This window comes from Poecile atricapillus, chromosome 3 (genome assembly GCF_030490865.1).
Source record: "Poecile atricapillus isolate bPoeAtr1 chromosome 3, bPoeAtr1.hap1, whole genome shotgun sequence".
Classification (NCBI taxonomy): domain Eukaryota; kingdom Metazoa; phylum Chordata; class Aves; order Passeriformes; family Paridae; genus Poecile; species Poecile atricapillus.
In genome coordinates, this window is record NC_081251.1 from 36,627,028 (window position 1) to 36,646,070 (window position 19,043).

The 19,043-nt window shown below is 36.2% G+C and overlaps 1 protein-coding gene across 2 annotated transcripts in view; it reads right to left on the reverse strand.

Moving 5' to 3' along the window:
• Positions 1 to 19,043, reverse strand: part of RNGTT (RNA guanylyltransferase and 5'-phosphatase) — a 172,762-nt gene that overhangs the window by 84,191 nt on the left and 69,528 nt on the right. For both annotated transcript variants that reach the window (XM_058835956.1, XM_058835957.1), the window contains exon 12: positions 6,216 to 6,284. In XM_058835956.1, coding sequence (XP_058691939.1) covers positions 6,216 to 6,284 — 69 coding nt within the window. The remainder of the gene's footprint in view (positions 1 to 6,215; positions 6,285 to 19,043) is intronic.

Sequence of the window (19,043 nt, forward strand, 5' to 3'; positions counted from 1 at the left end):
ATATAACAACTATTCATAGGCAGAAAAGAGTTGCAAAGCTCAGTGGCATTTCAGGAGATAGACAGCAAGTTCTCTGTTAAAGGAAAACCTACAACTGCACAAAAAGTCCACACTGATATGACAACAGCATCCCCTGATAGCAACAGATTCACTCAGGAACATTCCTCTTACGGAAGAAATCACATTTAGCAAAGAGATACTCTAAAGATGAAAGGTTTTAATAATGTGGATCAACAAAAAAGACTGATGAAAATTATTCTCTCCAGGTTCTCCTTCCTTCTGCTGCAAACTCTAGGGGAAAAAAAAATCAGGTGGTCTTAGCATCTGTGTTAACAAACTGAGGTGCTGATGTCTTCTCCCAGTGATAGGATGTGTGGGAACAGATCAAAGTTGTGCCAGGGAGTTTTAAACTAGACATCAGGATGAATTTCTGCACTTGAGAGGATGGTGAAACATTGAACAGGTTTCTTAGGGAGGTGGTTAATGCCCCAGAGCTGTAAGTGTTCAAGAGGCATTTGGTCAATGTGCTTAATAATATGCTTAAACTTTTGGTCAGCCCTGAAATGGTCAGGCAGTTGGGACTAGATGATCACTGTAGGTCCCTTCCAACTGAAATAAGTTTGTTCCATTCTATTCTCTTCTATTCCATTGCCTCCAAATCCTACATGAGTCACTACAAAAATAGAAAGCTAAATCCAGAAACATATATTTGTTAGAAGCAAAAATCTATGCTATTATATGATTCTTCCTAAGCCTTTGTATATCAGCTTTGGTATTGAGAGTACATTTGGTATATCTGAGTCTGCCTGAAGCCATTACTTGCTATTGCATAAGAAATACGTAACAATAATTGTTGCCCATCACTGATAAACAGGATGTCTGAGTTTCAGAAATAAGCCAGCAAGTGACTAGGCCTGTGATTAAAAATTTACACACCATTTGGTAAAATATATACTGTGGAAGAAAAGGCTTTCCAATTATATAGGATTATTTAGGACAAACTGGCACTGCTTAATGAAACAAATCATGATATTTTATTTGGTGGTATCTTTTGGAGATATTTAATTCAGTTTTAACTTCAGTGATTTTGGATGAACTTTTACAATGACAGAAAATAACACAGCCTATTATACAATGGGAATAGCACAAATAATTAACAGGCAACCAAGCATTTCAGATCACCACTAAGTCTGCCAAGAGAAGGAAGGAAGATATAGTAATAACTCATGCAATGTTATTCAGTTATAAAAACCTGTTCGTTATTCTTTCATTTGAAAGGCTAAGCTTTGCATTAGTATTCAGTATGGGGAGCTATGTGTTAAATAATTCAGCTGTTCTTTAAAATAACATTTATCTTAGAAGAACAGAGTTCAGCAGCTGCCCTTCGTCTTTCCCTCTAAAAATCCCAATTCCACACAACTGGACTTTATTCCTCATCCAAAATAAGAGTATGGAGGAATACCGAACAGAAATCACCCAGAGCCAATGCAAAAATGTAACAGAGCTCAGGAGGCAAACACAAACCAGATTTTAAATTGTGATACAAGCTTTCCACAGATGCTCAAAAGCTGTCTTTAGGCCTTCCTAACTGATAGCCAGGGAGTCTTCACTCAGTTGGCTAAAGTAAGAAAAATAATTCCTACATCCTTTCCTGAAGCAAAGGAAAAGTAATAGTTTTAGTCATCAAGAAAACTGGCTATTAGGAGATTACTAGCATAAAAATTAGACACTCTGAGATATCTAGCAAAGGTACGATCTACAAGGTAGACATGAAAAGCAATTTCACTGATGAGTGGGCAGAGTCCAGACGGCCAATTCTGCTATCAGAAGAGGCCATTTATGAGATTTTCATTAAAAACATACAGGCTGGTAACCTGCAAGTGCTCTAAAACAAATGTAAGAAGTTTGAAGCAACATTTCAAAAAGAGGACTGAAAGCTTCCCATCTTTACACAAGCTTTCAGAATCTGTAAATAAGACATGGGGCTTTCACCTTTAAACTCACTCATTGTCTAGGCCATGATCCCAGGGTGAGATACCTGTCCCTGAAGTTTCCTGCTGCTGTTTTACTCCTACTTAGCACTTACCTTTGGGCCCTGCCCTGTCAACCAGTTACAGGTAAAGGAACCATAAAGTTGATCAGATGGAATAGAGCTGATTTAGGCATATGGGAGTTATAGTGACAGGATCTTGAATGGATAGACAATGATATAGGGAAAAGACATGTCACAGAGAATCAACAGAGAAGGGAAATCAAAGGGAATGAGGAAATGGGCTGCTGGATAAAGAGAATGCATGAAGAGAAAAAGAGCAAAGGAAAAGAGTACAAAGGGAAGAAGAGAAGCAATAATAAGACATTTGTCTCTTGTGATGGGGATGTCAAGAGTATGATATGTTAATGCAGGAATTGCATAAGAGCCACACATCACATCAAGCTACCTACAAAGCATTCTTAAATCATAAACAAGGCAAAAACATCCATCACTTCCACTAAACATGCTCTTCTCATGATCTGTGAAAGCTTTCAGACTGAGAAGGGAGGAAATGGGAAGGAGACGGGATGCCTCAGCCACAGCCTTTCAAATGTCACTGTGAAATTAAAGCCTTTGTGTACCCCAAGCAATAACCAATATAAGTAACTCAAGTAACGGTTTAATTAGGAATAATAATGCTCAGTTAGTCTGATCTTGCAAAAGAAACTAACTTGCACAGGCAGGAAACAATTGCCTTACTCTTTCAATTCTTTCAACTTAATGTTGTTTCTACTGTCATCAGTCACAGAGCAAAATAATTTCTGCTTCAGTACAAGAACCTTGCTACTCACATGATAAGAGTTTAGATAGGAATACTAAGAGAAGAAAACCCTCTTATATCGAACTGAAAACCCTAGATTCAGTAGTAAAACTTTTTCACAAATCCCTTTTCATTAAAGCATACCAATTTCTCAAAACTGGACTAATACAGAGGCACTTGATGCCAAACCTCTTCAAACCAAAGAGAAAAGTGAGAAAACCAAGAGCTCTTGGAGGCTAAAAGCATATTCACATATTGGATATGTGAATATGGATATTTTGAGTTTTATTGCAAATCAGAATTAAACCAAACTTCAAAACAAAATATTCCTTCTCCATTCATATTGACTCCCAGTATCAGTGTTGCCTGTAGTGGGGAATATCCATATACTCAGGTCCGGATGCCTTTGTCTAAGACCAGATAACAAGAAGAACACCTCTGAGTAAACCAGGGCAGAGGGGAAGGGAAACACAGAAAAGACGTCCAAACAGTGTGAACTAATAAACTCAACATTCCTTGTATTAAAAAGTTTACTTCTGCATTCTACTTCACCTATCAAAAATATGGTAAATGTGGGTAATTTTCCCCAAAGAATTTTCTGTCTATACATGTTGACATTCTGTTTATCCTCCTCTGCTGCCACTTCATTCTTATTTGTGAATTTGCCTCAATTATTTTCTACGTTTATGTACTCCTCAAAACACACACTGGATTTCAGGATCTCCCAAAAGATGTTATTGAATTTCCCTGATCTTCTAACACTCAATTTCTGTCTATCCTTTCTTTCTGCAAGATCAATTATGTCAATAAATATGGTTCTTAATTTTCTTCTGGATATGCCATGGTCTCTTCACTTGAGACAAAGAGGTTTTATAAAGGTCTCTAACTCTCACAATCAGGGTTCTACACCCCAATCAACAACAGAGGGTTGTTGTTTTCTCTCTGAAAAGACCTAATACATAATGCATTCAACTACAACACAAAAATTATTTCAGTTAGTATTCTCAAGGGGTCATTTATCCATTCTTTTACTGTTGCACTTGTATTGTTGCCTATTAATTTATTCCCTCTCTATCACATAACAAAAAAAAGGCATCTATCAGCTTCATCCTTTTCAGTTAATCAGCTTTAATGTTTCTTTCCCAAGTAACAGGTCTACAATAATATTTTTCACTCTAAATATATTACTTACATTTTCTCAACTATGAAAGTCATTACACTGAGAAAACTGCATATTGCTTCATCCAGGAAAATCAGTTTAATAACAGATGCAACAAACTTACATTCCATAAACTCAGAAAAATATTAAAATTTGAATGTCAAATTAAACAAATACATTAAAGATTAATAACCTTTATAAGTATTTATAAAAGAAAATTGTTTTAGTTGGGTTATAAATTTTTTAGTGTGCTAAATCAGAAAACACAAGTTCTAGAAATACAAAACATATCAGATATTGATTTCCTGTAACAGTGACTACAAGATACATTCTTCAGTAAGTTCATTTCAACTAGAAAAGGTAATTTCAAATTTAGCTGTAGTAACTCTGCTTAGCTTAACCTCTAATTTTCAGGGAAGTGTTTCTGAGAAACCTTTATAATTGCTTTAGATTCTAACAGTATTCTAAGATATCATCAGGACTTCTTATGAAAGTGTGAACTTTTTTTACCCTAGAAGTTTTGCTTTAAATTGGATATAGCTATGTATAATAAAAAAGGTATGTGGCCTAATTGCTTAGTTAGCTAATGGAGAACTTGAAACAGAGAAGTTTATCTTATTTTCAGATGGGAGTGTGATGCCCCCTTGCAAAGATCTGCAGTACAGGAAGTAGACCAGGAAAAATCTGTTTCAACTGGAGAAGTATACACATGTACTTTCCACAAGTAACTGGAAGGGTAGAAATATCTGTCAAATTTAAAATAATTGAAAATAATTCCTTTCTTAATTCAGTCAACACACTGGAGGGAAGAGACGCCATCCAGAAGGATTGCAACAGGCTTGAGGTGGGCTGGTGCAAACAGCCAAGTTCAACAAGCACAAGTGCAAGGTCCTGAACCTTGTCAGGGCAATCCCAAGCACAAACACAGACTGGGTGGAGAATGGATCAAGACTTTCTCCCTGGGGAGAAAGATTTGGAGGTGTTTGTGTACAAAAAGCTCAGCATAAGCTGTCAGGGTGCACTTTTAGCTCAGAAAGCCAATACACCCATGACTGCATCACAAGAAGTGAGGGCAGCAGGGCCAGGGAGGTGATTCTGCCCCTCTGTTATCATGAGACCCCCACCTGATGTGCTATGTCCAGCTCTGTGACTCCCAGCATAAGAAAGACACAGAGCTATTAAAACAAGCCCAGAGAAGAGCCACTGAGGTGATCACAGGGCTGGAGCATCTCTCCCATAAAATCAGGCTGATGGAGCTGGGGATGTTTAACCTGGAGAAGGAGAAGGCTCCAAGGAGACCTTTTATCAGCCTTCCAATATCCAATATGGGCCTACAAAAGCATATGGAGAGAGACTTTTGACGAGGGCATGTATTGACAGGATGAGAGAGCATGGCTTTAAATTGAAGGAGAACAGGTTTAGATCAGGTATTAGGAGGAAATTCTTTATTATGAGGGTGGTGAGGCACTGAAACAGGCTGTCAAGAGAAGCTGTGGGTTCTCATCCCTGGAAGTGTTCAAGGCCAGGCTGAACTGGGTAAAAGGTGTCCTTATCCCCTCTGGCAGGGGACTAGAATTAGATGACCTCTACATGAGAGTTTGAGTCCCTTCCAACTCAAACCATCCTGTGATTTACAAGCTAAGAAAAAAGTAAAGATGGATGATGCTACAGCAACGATCTATACCAATATACAATACATACTGAAGTGTATCCACTGTATCTGATTCAACAGGAGAAGTAATAGGATGGATGATGCCATGCTAGCTGGAGAACCACTTGCATTATTTTTTCTGGTTCTCTGCAGTAGTACTGGTAACTTCTCCCCAGGCCACTCATTTAACTTTACACTGGCAGACATGGCTCAAGAATTTACCATGCTTCAATTACACTAAAACAATATGAGTCACAAATTTTAATGAAATTTTAATGTGTGAACATCCTTGAAAAAGCAAAATAATATGAGCACTCAAATAAATGGTTGAAAGATTCATGGAATTCATGCAGTCATAGAAAATTCTTCATTATTTAGCAGAATACATCCATAGTACATACTCTAAAAAACATGAGATGATTCCTGAAAACTACTACCATTGATTAGTAAGAAATCACACATACTACAAATGAGATAGCAACTAGTCAGAAACAATGCTGCAAAGTAATCCTGAGCAAAATAAAGATTAGCTAGTAGACGGATGAGTGGGAAGGGAGAGTGAGAATTTCATCTGGGACTAAAAGGAGAAAAATCCATTCTTTATGCTACTTACTCCTGTAGGCTGAAATATCAGTCCATCCACTTCATGGCTAACTTCTCTGGCAAAGTTTCCTTCCAAGAGCTGTAGAACAAAAGAGAAAGAAATCCTTTTTCCATAGAGAAATGCACATCAAAGTGAGTAGCGGTGGATTATATGCTACTACTGCAATCATTTGCCAGTAAACAGCTTATTTAATGTTAGAGCTTGGGAAATGTCAACATCAGCAAAGTAGTAGTTTCTACAAAGAATACTCAAGGCTAGAAAATCCTTTGTCCGAAAAGAAATACTTAGAAATCAAGATGATTCTATGTAATAGAAAATGAAGAAATATCAATTCTAATACAGGACACTAGAGTCATTTGTGGGCAAATTAAAAAATCCATTTGCCATTTTAATACACAAGTAGCACTTACTTTAGATTGAACTTATTTCCTGAAAAATACTTCAGGGCATCATTTGAAATTCACATTTTATAGACTTCCTAACTAGGGCATAAACCAGTAACGCAGCTACATGACTGTAAAACAACTCTTTGAATTAATTTGTATCTTAAATATTCTATTTTATGCTTTCAAAGACTGTGAATTCCATATGGAGGTAAATATATCCATCAAGATGAATTTATCAGAGAAAAAACATCTAATTAAACAAATCACTGAAACCAGCTAGTCAACAGTTATGATAATTGATGATACACTTCCATATTAAATCATTACGTGCCTAAGGAAAAGCAAATAACCAAGGAGAATTACAACTGACAAGTAATAGCAAAAATTAGGAAAATTACCAAAATATCTCTTTTTTAATTTCAATTTATTTTTTACTGTTGAGATGGAGAATCTATCCTGAAGTTGTAGATACTTTTAGTAGCATTTGAAAAAACTTTGGCATAAAAGTAACCACAGGGTGATAAAACACAGCAAATACAGAAACAGTAAATCACAGTCAGTTTTAAAAGCATCATTTTGGCCTGGTCTGCTAATTTTGCACAATTTCCTTTCTAGAGCTCAAATTAATGATCTGCTGATCAAATTATGACTAAATTATTCAAATGAAGTCAATAACGTATGAAAGGAGCTGAGAACTAACATTTGTATCCTTCTAAGGCTGTACAACTAAAAGCAATGCAATTTTATGTTTCATGGCCAAATACTTCAAACAATAATGATTTGACATATTTCACTTGAACCTATAAATGTTTGCACAGAATGACTGATCATTTTGTTATAAAAACTTAGCTTTCTCCCTTACCCACTCATTAGCCTATATTTGTGCCTATAGCTCCAACAACAAAGCAAGCCTTCACTATTCAAGTTTTAGATAGAATTTAATGGGGAAAACCACACTTTGAGAGTGCTCTCAAGTGGAAAAATACTTCAAGAATATTTAATTCTGAATAAGAAACTATACAATGAAACACAATTTTTCAGAAGAAAAAGCCCATAATTGAAACTTGATGCTGCACCTTGCTGTTACAACCCTTGCTATCTTGAAATATACAGCTGAAGTTCACAATTGTAATGCATCTGCTACTGTATGACTACACAAAATAACAATAAAATAATCCCAAATTCTTTCATTAATCTGTTGTTAGTCTTTGTTTTTATTAGAGCAATGACTGCATTGGAAAAAACATTTAAATGTCAAAATTTTTTAATATTGTGAGGTTTTTTTATTTCTACACACGCCAAATCTTCTGTTGGTCACTTGCAAGTTACCTAGCAGCTCCAAAACTGACTGGCCAGTCATCTGTAATAAGAGTATGCTTCAAACTTACAAAAATGCTCAAGGACTGATTTCATTAAATTCAGGTACCAAAAAACCCCTCACTGGATAATGTTAGCACTAAGGAATAACAGTATTTTTAAAACAAAAAACCCAAACAAAAAACCAACCAAACAAAAACCAAACAGAAACTACAAATTAATTGAGACTACTTTTTATAAGATTTCTGACTAACTTATCAAAAAGCGTTGACCAAAGTGGCAAAGAGAGAAATCACCCACCTCTGTTTCTGCCTCTGTTTTTGAAGTTCTCAAGGGAATTACAATTTGAGGAGACAGTGACTTTGATGTTGGAGCTTACAGAACTAAATTATGTATTCCTTCCCAAAATAAAACTTAAGAATATAGAAACAATCTCTAAAGTTGTAGTATGTGGAAAAGCAGAAAATAATTACCATGCTGTTTGGCTTGCAATTCTCTCCAGTCTGGTGAACATGCAGTTTTAGAAAACTACATTAAAGTACTATTACAACTTGAAAATTTGAGAGGAAAATATATATTAAAATTTTCCCTTTTCAGAAATACATTCTGATACTTTTCATTCACTACTTACCCAGAATTACAAAATGTAAAGGAATCTGTCCCATTAAGCTGCCACCCATTTTCAAAGTCAAACATGTTCTCAGTTTGGAGGGCCACGGTGTTTTCACTAAGACAGTTCCTCACAAGTGTCAATTAGATATCAAAGACAAAAGGATTTTAAATCCAGAGCAAGCCTCAACAGATAACTACACTTCTTTGTAGTCCCAGTTATTCTGCTTTCATTCTCATTAGGACAATTACATGTATTTGAATGATAACACTTTCTCTAAAAAGGAATTTTGACTAGAAAGGATTAGCAACTGGGGGGAGGGAATGAAGGAAGGAATGTACATTTTCTCTGACATTATTCCCATAAAAATTTTCTTGAGAATTAAACTGTGCAAAGTGTGAACAGAATACACAGACATTGAATATTGCAGAAGGCTTGGAATGACATGGAAATGAGCATAAAAGGAATGTCTGCCATACAAGCAAGTATTTTTGACTCTAAAAAAGTTACACTTTTTTCAGTTTATGAACTTCAAATGCAAATATCATGGTTCATCTTTTAAAAAACGTTATTCAACGTTCCACACGCTCAAATTTCTAATTAACTTGAACAGAATGGTCTTTTCTAATCGGCGCCATGATAAATGGCACACCTGCTTGACTGGGATGACTGCCATGGATCAGATAAAGTGCAATGCATCTCAATGACATTTTATAAAAGATGGGTAAATGATGCATGTGAACAAGCTCTTCTGGCATCCAATTCCTTGTTGTCTCATGGCATCTATTTCCACCTGAGATCCCCTTTGTTCACTCCTTTCAGCTTCCTTCTTCCCCTTGAACACTGCAATAAGCCATATACTCCTATCACAGTTTATTATTAAAAACTTTTCCTTTCATATTTTTCAACTGAATTTAAAATCATTGCTACATCTAGTAATACTTCTCTTAGCAAAACAATGGTATAATTGCATGGATTGAGTGGAGCTGTATGATGAGTAACAGGATTTCTCCATGTGACTTAACCAGTGAGAAGAGAAGCAGTATGTCACCAAAAGAGCACTAATAACTTGCTGAAGCTGATTTTGCTGAAACACTGAACCAGTCCGCAGTTCTTCTCCGGATAATTGAAAATTCACACTTTACAGATATGTCTATACTTATACAAACAAAGAAATCACTATGCTCCTTCAGCATGAAGGGGAGAAAATTAAGATGCATACAGAGTAGGTTTTTGTTAGAGTTTTGGTATTTCTGAGCCAAGACACATAATTCTATGAGTTTGCAGATATTACATTATTCATAAAATAAGCAAGTCCAGCAGGTACTCCTGTGCCTTTTCTCTCCCCTTACCAAAAAAAAATAAATTAAAAAAATAAATTAAAAAAAAATAAAAATAAAATAAAACCCCATGGAAACACAATGTGAATTATGAGAATTCCAAAACATAATGATGATTGCAAAGTCATACTGACTTTCTACAAAATAATTTTACTAAGGTCCTTGCACACACATCGCAATTATTGATCTCTTGTGTCACAATAGGCAAATACTGCTAACCATTTTGTCTGTATTTCTGATTCAAAACTGACACTGCTTGCTAGCCTGCTGAAACACTTCAGGGAACAGAAAAAAATCCCTTTGAATGTTATAATACAAGACAAATACAGATCCCGTATCTTTGCTTTATCAATTTCAGAACCGCTATATGCTTCACTTCAAGTCAAAATAGAACAACTCTGCCTGCAGTCCTATGGAGTTTTCCAGATCCACCTTCAAGTTACTGATCATCTGGACCTGTTCACTCTACAGAGAGCTGTGACAGGGATCATACTTCACTCTAAAGTACTAGTTACAAATAAACTATTAATTGAATTACCAGTCAGCCAGAACAAAAAACACCTTCATACATGGGCCCACTGTCATTCCTAACTTCAGAGCCAGCAACTTCACTGTCTTAGGTTTCAGTCCAACTTCAAGAACCATCCATTCTTCCAAGGATGACAACTCTCCCCATCAGCCTCGATATTCTCACATCCTGACAACTGTCAAGTTCTATAAACATGAGCTCATACGTCTCTGTAGATAACCTACTACATAAACCTTCATAAATCCTGTTTCTGAATGACATCAGAAATCCCACAGAATAATTTTTATGCTAAGATCAGTTAAAATAATGCAAAAATAGTCTGGCTCAGATTCTTCCAAACTATCACATTTCCCAAAAATAAATCAGTCTGCAGGCAATGATGGAGCCATCATCCAAACCACTAACGTTCTAAACTTTAGCTTTCAAGCAGTATATTTTGAAAAGGAGGCCTCCTGGAAAAGAACTAAGCATGCATTTGGTGGGGTAAAAGCTTCCTTTCAGATGATACGCAGGTTGCTGTGCAATGCTTCAAAATATTATCAAATGCAGTTTAATGTCAAGCGAGGGAAACTTAGAGGTCCTTTAAGCTACGGCTGTGGTCTCTGCTCCTTCCTCCTCACCAGAATCTTTCCAGTTTCCCCTGTCCTACAGCATCACATCTTTTTTGGTTTGTTTTGTATCTAAAAGCAGAGCAGGTATCAAGAACGGAACAGCTGCTTTCAGTCTCAAAGCAAAAAAGCATCAAATAGCATGTGAGAAAAGTTTCATATATTATTTAGATATAAAACACAGAATCTCAACTTTCCACAAATAGAAGTTGGCTAGTTGACATTTTAATGGAAATAGAGCCCAAACCAAAGCACTGAGAGAAGTTTTTATTTTGGTTCACTGACTGAATTACTACAAATATATGGTAAAACTTCCAAAACAATCTCTAGTGACTCTGGGGAATTCATGGTTTTGGGAATTGAAGGGAGCACACACTTTCTGAAATATAGATTAAAAAAAGGAAAAAACAAAAACAAACTCACGTGAAACTCAAACCATGCAGACTTCTATCTTTTTCACATTCAGGATACCAATCATCTCATCTAACATTGCACTGCAAATAAACAGCTGATTTAAACAAGCCCAGTGTAAATTAACAATCTGGGTGCAGATGGGAGAGGATCAAAGACACACCTCTGGCAGTTCTACTGCTTCCTACCCTCCCTGCTCCAAACCAGACATAACCAGGATCACCATTTCAGACTAACTTTCAGACAGCTATGAGGATGAAACCTTCTCCTCTCGCACATATTTAAGTTCCTCTTCAAGTGATACGCTCAAGTGCCAAGTAATTTATTTAGAAAACTGTGCAATCTCAAATTACAGCATGCTGTGATGGAGAAACACAATCTTCATTAAGCTGTCCAATGAAGTACTGTCTGTGCAATTAAAAATTAATTCCTACTTCTCAGCAACTTTTTTCTTCCTTCAACTTTTCTTCTTTGCTCCTCTTTTTAGACTCTGACCAAGACATCTCTTAGAGGTTTTTTTTAGAAACAAGGTTCACATTTCAAACATTTCACTAGGAAGCAGATGTAACTCTTCATATATTTCAATGTGTCTTCAAAAGATATCCCACAGATACCATTTTTTTATCAACCGAAACCATGCCCTTTAGACTAGACAGAATATTCCACAAGGGCTACAGCAGCAAGAAAAAATGCACTCCGTGCTCTCTCTCACAGGAGTCTCCTTTCAAGGAGATCTCTAGATACTTCAGCACTTGCCAAAGTATTTGACCAGCCAATGGCTTATTACAACTGGCTGCTTGCCTCAAAGTGGCTCCTTCCAAGTAACTCTGAAGATCCTGAAATCACAGCCCATGGTCTCAGGAGTGTGACTTAACACATGGTCATAAAGTAAAGATTTCCCTCGCAAAACCACAAGTGAGCTCTCATTTATATGATTTCAAGTTTTCCTCCAAATGACCTATAAAAATGTTGAAAAGTTTTCATTAATTTAACATGACCCGGTTTCCTCTGCATTAGTCTCATTTCCTAATCAAAATATTATTTTTATGTCAAATAAATGAGATAAGAACAGCATCAGTTGGAGTGTATCTGCATCAGGGTAACGTCCAATTCTATAATGCATCCTCCTTCATTAGTCATTGTATTTAGCTATATTTATCTTATCAGCAATAAAAGGCAAGAAAGAAAATGAATCATAATAACTGGGAGTACAGTCAGAAAACCACAGCTTATACTAAATATTCTTAAGCTAATATGCTAAGAAAAATCATGAAGTAACAAAATATTTCCTGGCCCATGCCAATGATCTAAAATATGCATAAAGGAAAAGTAGAATCAAAAACTGTAGAAAATAAAATTAAAAATGAGCTCTCTAAGAAGTAATTGCTTAAAGAAGTTTCCAATGCTAATTAGAAACCAACACATATTGAAGATAACTGCTACATTTTTAGTAAACCAGTGAAATTATCTACTTTGCCCTAACTGCGTAAGGAACACAAAGTATAAACTTCTCACTTGCTCATTACTCAAAAAGAAATTTCATGCTTTTGGGCTGTAAAATCAGGGCTGTAAAACTGTATGAAAATCCTTTAAAAAAAATTATGCTCAAAGCTCAAATCCTAGCTTTCACACAGCCATCCACTCAAGATGCTAATTCTAGACAAAAGCAGAGAAAAGCTGCAAACATTATTTTGTCTGTATGAACACATACATCCTGAAAGCACTTGATGTCAAGCAGTAACTAAACAAAAAGAGTAAACTCCCAAGGTTCACCTGTTTAACAAAATCACCACTATTTTGAACTGTGCAATCTCTGGCAACAGCTGAATCATATGGTGATGAAAAATATACCAAATGACTGAGTAAAGTCACACATGGGAATTTTTTCAGTTCATAAAATATAAAAATATATACTTTTTATAAAATACTATTTTATGGAAAGCCTTTCAGTTTGTTAATTTACTAGAAGCTCTGAAATCAATCATACTGAAAGACTAAAAATAAACCTTTTTACTAAGTTAATCATACAGAACATTTTGGCTCAAAAGACATGAAAAACACCTAATTATGGCAATAGATTTGTTCCCTATAAGAATGAAAGCAGATAGTGGCAGCATTGTGAGACTGATGTTCACTAATATGATCAAGAGACTAATTATTATCCATGAATCATTTGTAGCATTCAAAACTTGATTAATGTCAGGTCAAGTTTAACATGTGATAGGTTTTATTAGTAATGCTCAGCTATCCCACAGCTTGTCAATGTACACAAGTGCCATCTGTTAGGTGTAGGAATAGCCAACAGCCACAACAAAAACACCTTGGCTACAAGCGGTCACTGAAATAGGTTGTAAGAATTCCATAAGGAATACCCTAACAATTCTAAACACACTAGACCAGAATCCAGTACTAAAGACAGGAAACTTGTAGCCCAAGCAAATGAGCATGCAAGGCATGCTTCCCTCTTTTTAAAGGTCAGTCAAAGCTAGTGTGTTTAATAATACTGAATACTTCACAGACTGACCAGTTTCTAGCAACAAATACTTTTTTGCAAGAGGAATATGTGTAGCTTCCTCTCTACACTCCTCCATGGATGTTTAGCAAGCATTCTGGTAGAGAACACACTGCCTTACCCTTTAGAGCATCACTCATGGTATCCAAACACATATGGTCCTAATGGCATATCTAGCAAAACACTCTTAGAGGATGCTCAATCTGAAATTCATATTCCACAAAAAAGCATTCACCGACAGCCTCCCATTTGTTCTAACTACAGATAGTGGCATTATATTAAAAATATAATAATATTTTGTGGGAGGGTCACTTTCTAGTATTTCCCAGCATTTTGTGGGAGGTCATCTTTACCAGGGTTCACCTCTCCCATGTACAGCACATTACAGCAGGACAGGAAGTCACCTGGGCACTTCCACTGAACCTCCACAAGGCTCTGCATTACTAACAGCGTGAGCAGCAAGGCTGAAATAACATGAAGTGGCAACAGACAGGTGCATGCACAGAAAGGAAGGAAGGTGACCTAATTCTGGGTTTGCTCCAGCAACTGTGTACTCTCCTCTGTCTACAACTAGTTATAAACTCAGCAGGAGCATCAAAAGAAACATTTACTTATAGCTACAACAGCCCTCTCAGAAGTATTATAAACATGTTCTCATTTGATGGCCCTCTTGCATTCCAAGTGGACAAAGCTGAAAGGCTGCATATCTAAGTTGCCACTGGTACTTCCATTCTGAACTTTAGCTCCAAGTATTCTGTTGCCTGCTGAAAAGTGTGATGTGCAGGGCTCCCAGACTCCTTTGTGTCGAAGTCAAATATGTAAAAGTCAAATACACTGAAAACTTACTGCTAGTCAGCAGACCATAAACCAAAAATAATGTAATTCCAAGAACCACAGCTACTGCAGAGTGTCTTCCTCAACCATTTGTTCATATGATTTCATAATCAGTGACTGACAAGGACCCAAACAACTAGAGACTGGTCATCAACTTTTAATGACACAACTCTTCATTATCTTTTAGAACAGCAATTTTGCAGAAAAGTCTTCACTGGAGTCCATAAATTTTTTCCAGAAGAGGAAGACAATAGAAATGAGTTTATATTCATGTGATAGGGAATGAGCAACACCTCCAAGCATGGAAGCCAAAGAGACTCATCCCTTCTCTCTGCAACTTGCTTTGTGTCATGAGGCACCTCTTTAAAAATAATAACGTTAATGATTTAATTAATAATTTAATTTTTAATAATTTAATAATAAATTCAAAAAATAAAGTTATTCCATGCACTGGACTTTAGGAGCTTTCCCAGGTTCTACTGGAACTGCTGCCAGTTTCACAAGGCAGTTTTACAGTCTGCTTTTTTCATAGAGAACTTAAGAGAAATCATATGTATCATCTACTGAAATCTGTTTCTTAAATCTACTCCTTTTCAAAAGATTCAAAGAACAGCCACTTCCAGATATATGAGTAACTGGAATTAACTGTAGTATGTATTGGAATGCAACCTTGCATGTTAAGAAAGTCTAAGAACCAAAGTAGCTTGATTTCACTACTCAGCCACACAGGAAAAAAATGCTATTGTGAACAAGAGTAAAATATATTGTGAGGGTGGCAGGGAATCAAGTTTGATGGTTCTAATATTTTTTTTAATATCTTCTTGGCTTTGCAGCTAATTCATTAACAGCACTCTTCAAATATGCTAATAACACTAGCTATATGTCATGTTTCTTAATTGTTTGGAGACATTTTAGAAAAACCTAGAGCATGCTACAATAAGAGCCCCACTGAGCTATCACCCATGTGCTGGTTCTGAGTGAACAGCTCCAAAGGTTATGCACCTAATATATTCAAAACAATACCCAAGAATAACACAAGCACTATGTGTGTTAATGCTTAATTTGACAGCACATCTGCATTCCTGAATTCAAAATAAGCATGAAGCATTTCTCACTGTCAATCTCTTCTCAAAAAGACAATTGAGAAACTGACATCAATTAACTATGATGTTTTCAAATGCATCTTTCAAATACAAGAAATAAGCCCCTCCAAGAAACTTTAATTGACTTTTGTGACGGCTTCAAAATGAGGGAAGTGGAGAATGGACATCTCAAAGCTTTATGGGACCCTGCCAAACAGCAATATATATTGATGAAGAAACAGCAATATATTTCATAGTTTGGCCATTTCGTTTACTGTGCTCTTCACAATTCTCTCTTTCAAATTGCACGGTGCCTTCATTTTCTTACCTTTAGGCATGGGGATGTTTCCCACATCACTCTCCCCACATTCTCCTATCTGGCGGAACACACCCATCTGACATTACAGTCTTGCTGGAGCTAGAGGAGGTTTAATAGGTTCCACTAGCAAATGCTTTGATCTATTTACAAAGTGGCTACCATTTATGGCATTCCTGAATGGATAAAAGATGCTTGGTAAAGTCTGTAATGTCTTCAACTGAGCAAGGCTCTCATCACACTGATGCTTGCAAGCTCCCTAATACTCTGGGTTTGACCAAATATTACATTCAATTGTTCTTCTCATGTCAAACGAAAGAATGGCAATGGGATGAGTACAATGGGGCTGAATGATCTTCCACTGCTGCATACTTGTTAAGGTTTATCTGTTACCCAGGCCCTGTGTAAGTTGTTCCAACATAATCTGGTCTCTGGTTGTCAAAACCATGGATAGGTCTGTTTTAATTAAGTCAGACAAATTGAGGATTTTGTTTTATTAAGCATTTCTAATAAGACTTGTCAAAAAGACAAAACTGTATATACAGTAATTCAATTAGACACAAAACTGATACAAAAAAATATAGCATTTTCATACATTTACTGTTACAATTCCTGATTCAAACTGGGCTAATATTTTGTAGTGGGCCTGAAGCATTAATTTTAATAAAAAAAAATATTAAGGTTTAACTTTATATTCTTGTTTAAATGTTTAAAAAAATTTGATTCTTCTCCTATGCAATGGCACTTCAGGGCTTTATTTGCTACAATGTCAAAATCAAAACTGTAAAGCCATAATAGTAAAGTGCTAAGATTTTGTAATTTTTTTTATTTTAAAGATTAATTTTGTACAAGGTCTGGTTTTGGGCCTTGGTTTGTTTTTTTTTTTTAATTGGGCATATCACAAGAAAAGAAAGAGCTAGCAGCAATGTCCTATAATCTTGCATCATAATAAACTGCTTTAAAATTCACCCCCATTTTTACAATTTTCTTTGTGCTTTTATTCATTTTATCCAAATTAAGCGCGTGTCTCCTGAACGTCATTCCAATACGAGAAGGCTGATGGCTTCCCTGTGGAGCCGCATTGCCAGAAGGCAGTTTGGAAAGTGACAGGCTGTGAAGTGGCACAATGGACAGTATTAAACAGTTGCCCCTCAATTAATGAGTGGAGTGACCCACTTAGTCACCACAGCTGAGTCTTCTAGCTAATTCAGAAGATATCAAATATACAATTCAATTGCCCATACTGGCATACCAATTGGTAATTAGGTCCAAAGAGATTTGCATTTCCCTGGTTTGGTAAAACGCCATAAAACTAAAAGAAGAAATCACCGTTAAAGGCATTTTTTCCTACTTAGATAGGTATATAGTATTTCCACTGCACGAAATACAGAAGAAATAATTTACAAAAATGTTAGATGTTCAAATCTAATGTTAAAGTGTTAAAAGCTAAGCTGAATATGTCCTGATGTTTAAACTTGCATTGTGCACCAAGTAGAACACTTCATCCATAAGCCTTTATTTTTCCACTAGTTTCATTGCTTTCTTTCTCACACTACAGTTTGACACATCAGAATTTAATTACATATTCTACATCTGAATTATTCTACATTAATTTAATTTGCACCACTAGCAATATCTAACATGGGCCAAAAGTTATGAAAATAATCCTTCATGAAAATACCCAAGAATGTTTGTTTTAACTTCAGTAAATCACTTTCTGAAAAATGTGAAATGTAACTAATGTGTTAATAATTTCTTAAACAAAAAGAAAAAAACTTCTTTACTAACCAAAATTCTACTGTGCTGAAATATTATACTTGACCTTCAACCTCACAAATAATAATAACCAAAAGCAAGTAGCCTAATCCTCTTCTGTTTAGTCTAGAAAACGAACACAGATTCTTGCTCATGAATGGATCTCCTTAAGTGACTCCAGCAAAGCAAGGAGGCTGAGAAGTTAGCCATAGCTGAGTCAGTGTTTGCCCTAGCATGAGGGAACCTAAATCTAAATAAGTGGCTGCAGCCTCCCTGTCCCACAGAAAGCAAAGGAACAGTCAGAGGCAGCTAGACACCCCACCAGCACTGGTCTACAAAGCCTCTGCTACCCTCAACCTCCCACTGACCAAAATTATGTTTACTGAATAGTATTCACATCATTGCAGTGCTGCAGCCAGCTGCATGAAATAGCTCCAGTTCAAGCACTGAATTTCAAGTGGCAGTAACCTACATTCAGCTCAAGATCTGCAGTTTAGCTGCCTATTTCATCTTACAATTTACAAAGCTACCACTTGGGCTGATTGGCTGTACTTACCTTTACAATTCATGTGGTAAAATGACTTTGAACAATCAGGCTGAAGTACTACATGCTGGGATATAAGACAGCTGCCAAGTGAAGATTTCAAATTCTAGTATAAGGTAACATCTTTGCAGCTTCTTATTCACTGTTTGTTTACTAGGTTCTTCAGGTCAATGATTATTTATGTTTACAGGAAGAAAAACATGCCAAAAAGAAGATTTAAGTGAAGGTTACACCAGCAAAAAAGCATCTAAGGGTGGAATGAGGCAATACTGCTTTTACAGCATTAAACTTTCCCTTCTTGGGGAGATGGAACAGGACAAAATGAGGAAGAAATATAAGAAATAAAAAAATAAAAACAAACAGAAAAAAAATGGTAGAGAGAGAGGACATGGGTTAGAAGACAATTAAAAGGTGATTAGATGATAAATAGGCCAAAACCCTGGAATGGAACAGATGGAGTGAGAAATATGATGTAGGCCAGACACCAAAGAATGGCTGCCAACTCTAGGTCAGGAAATGCAGGATTGAAAGGTGAGCCTATTAAACTACTCCTGAAGGCATAGAAAATCAAAACAAAAATAAAAACGGAGGAA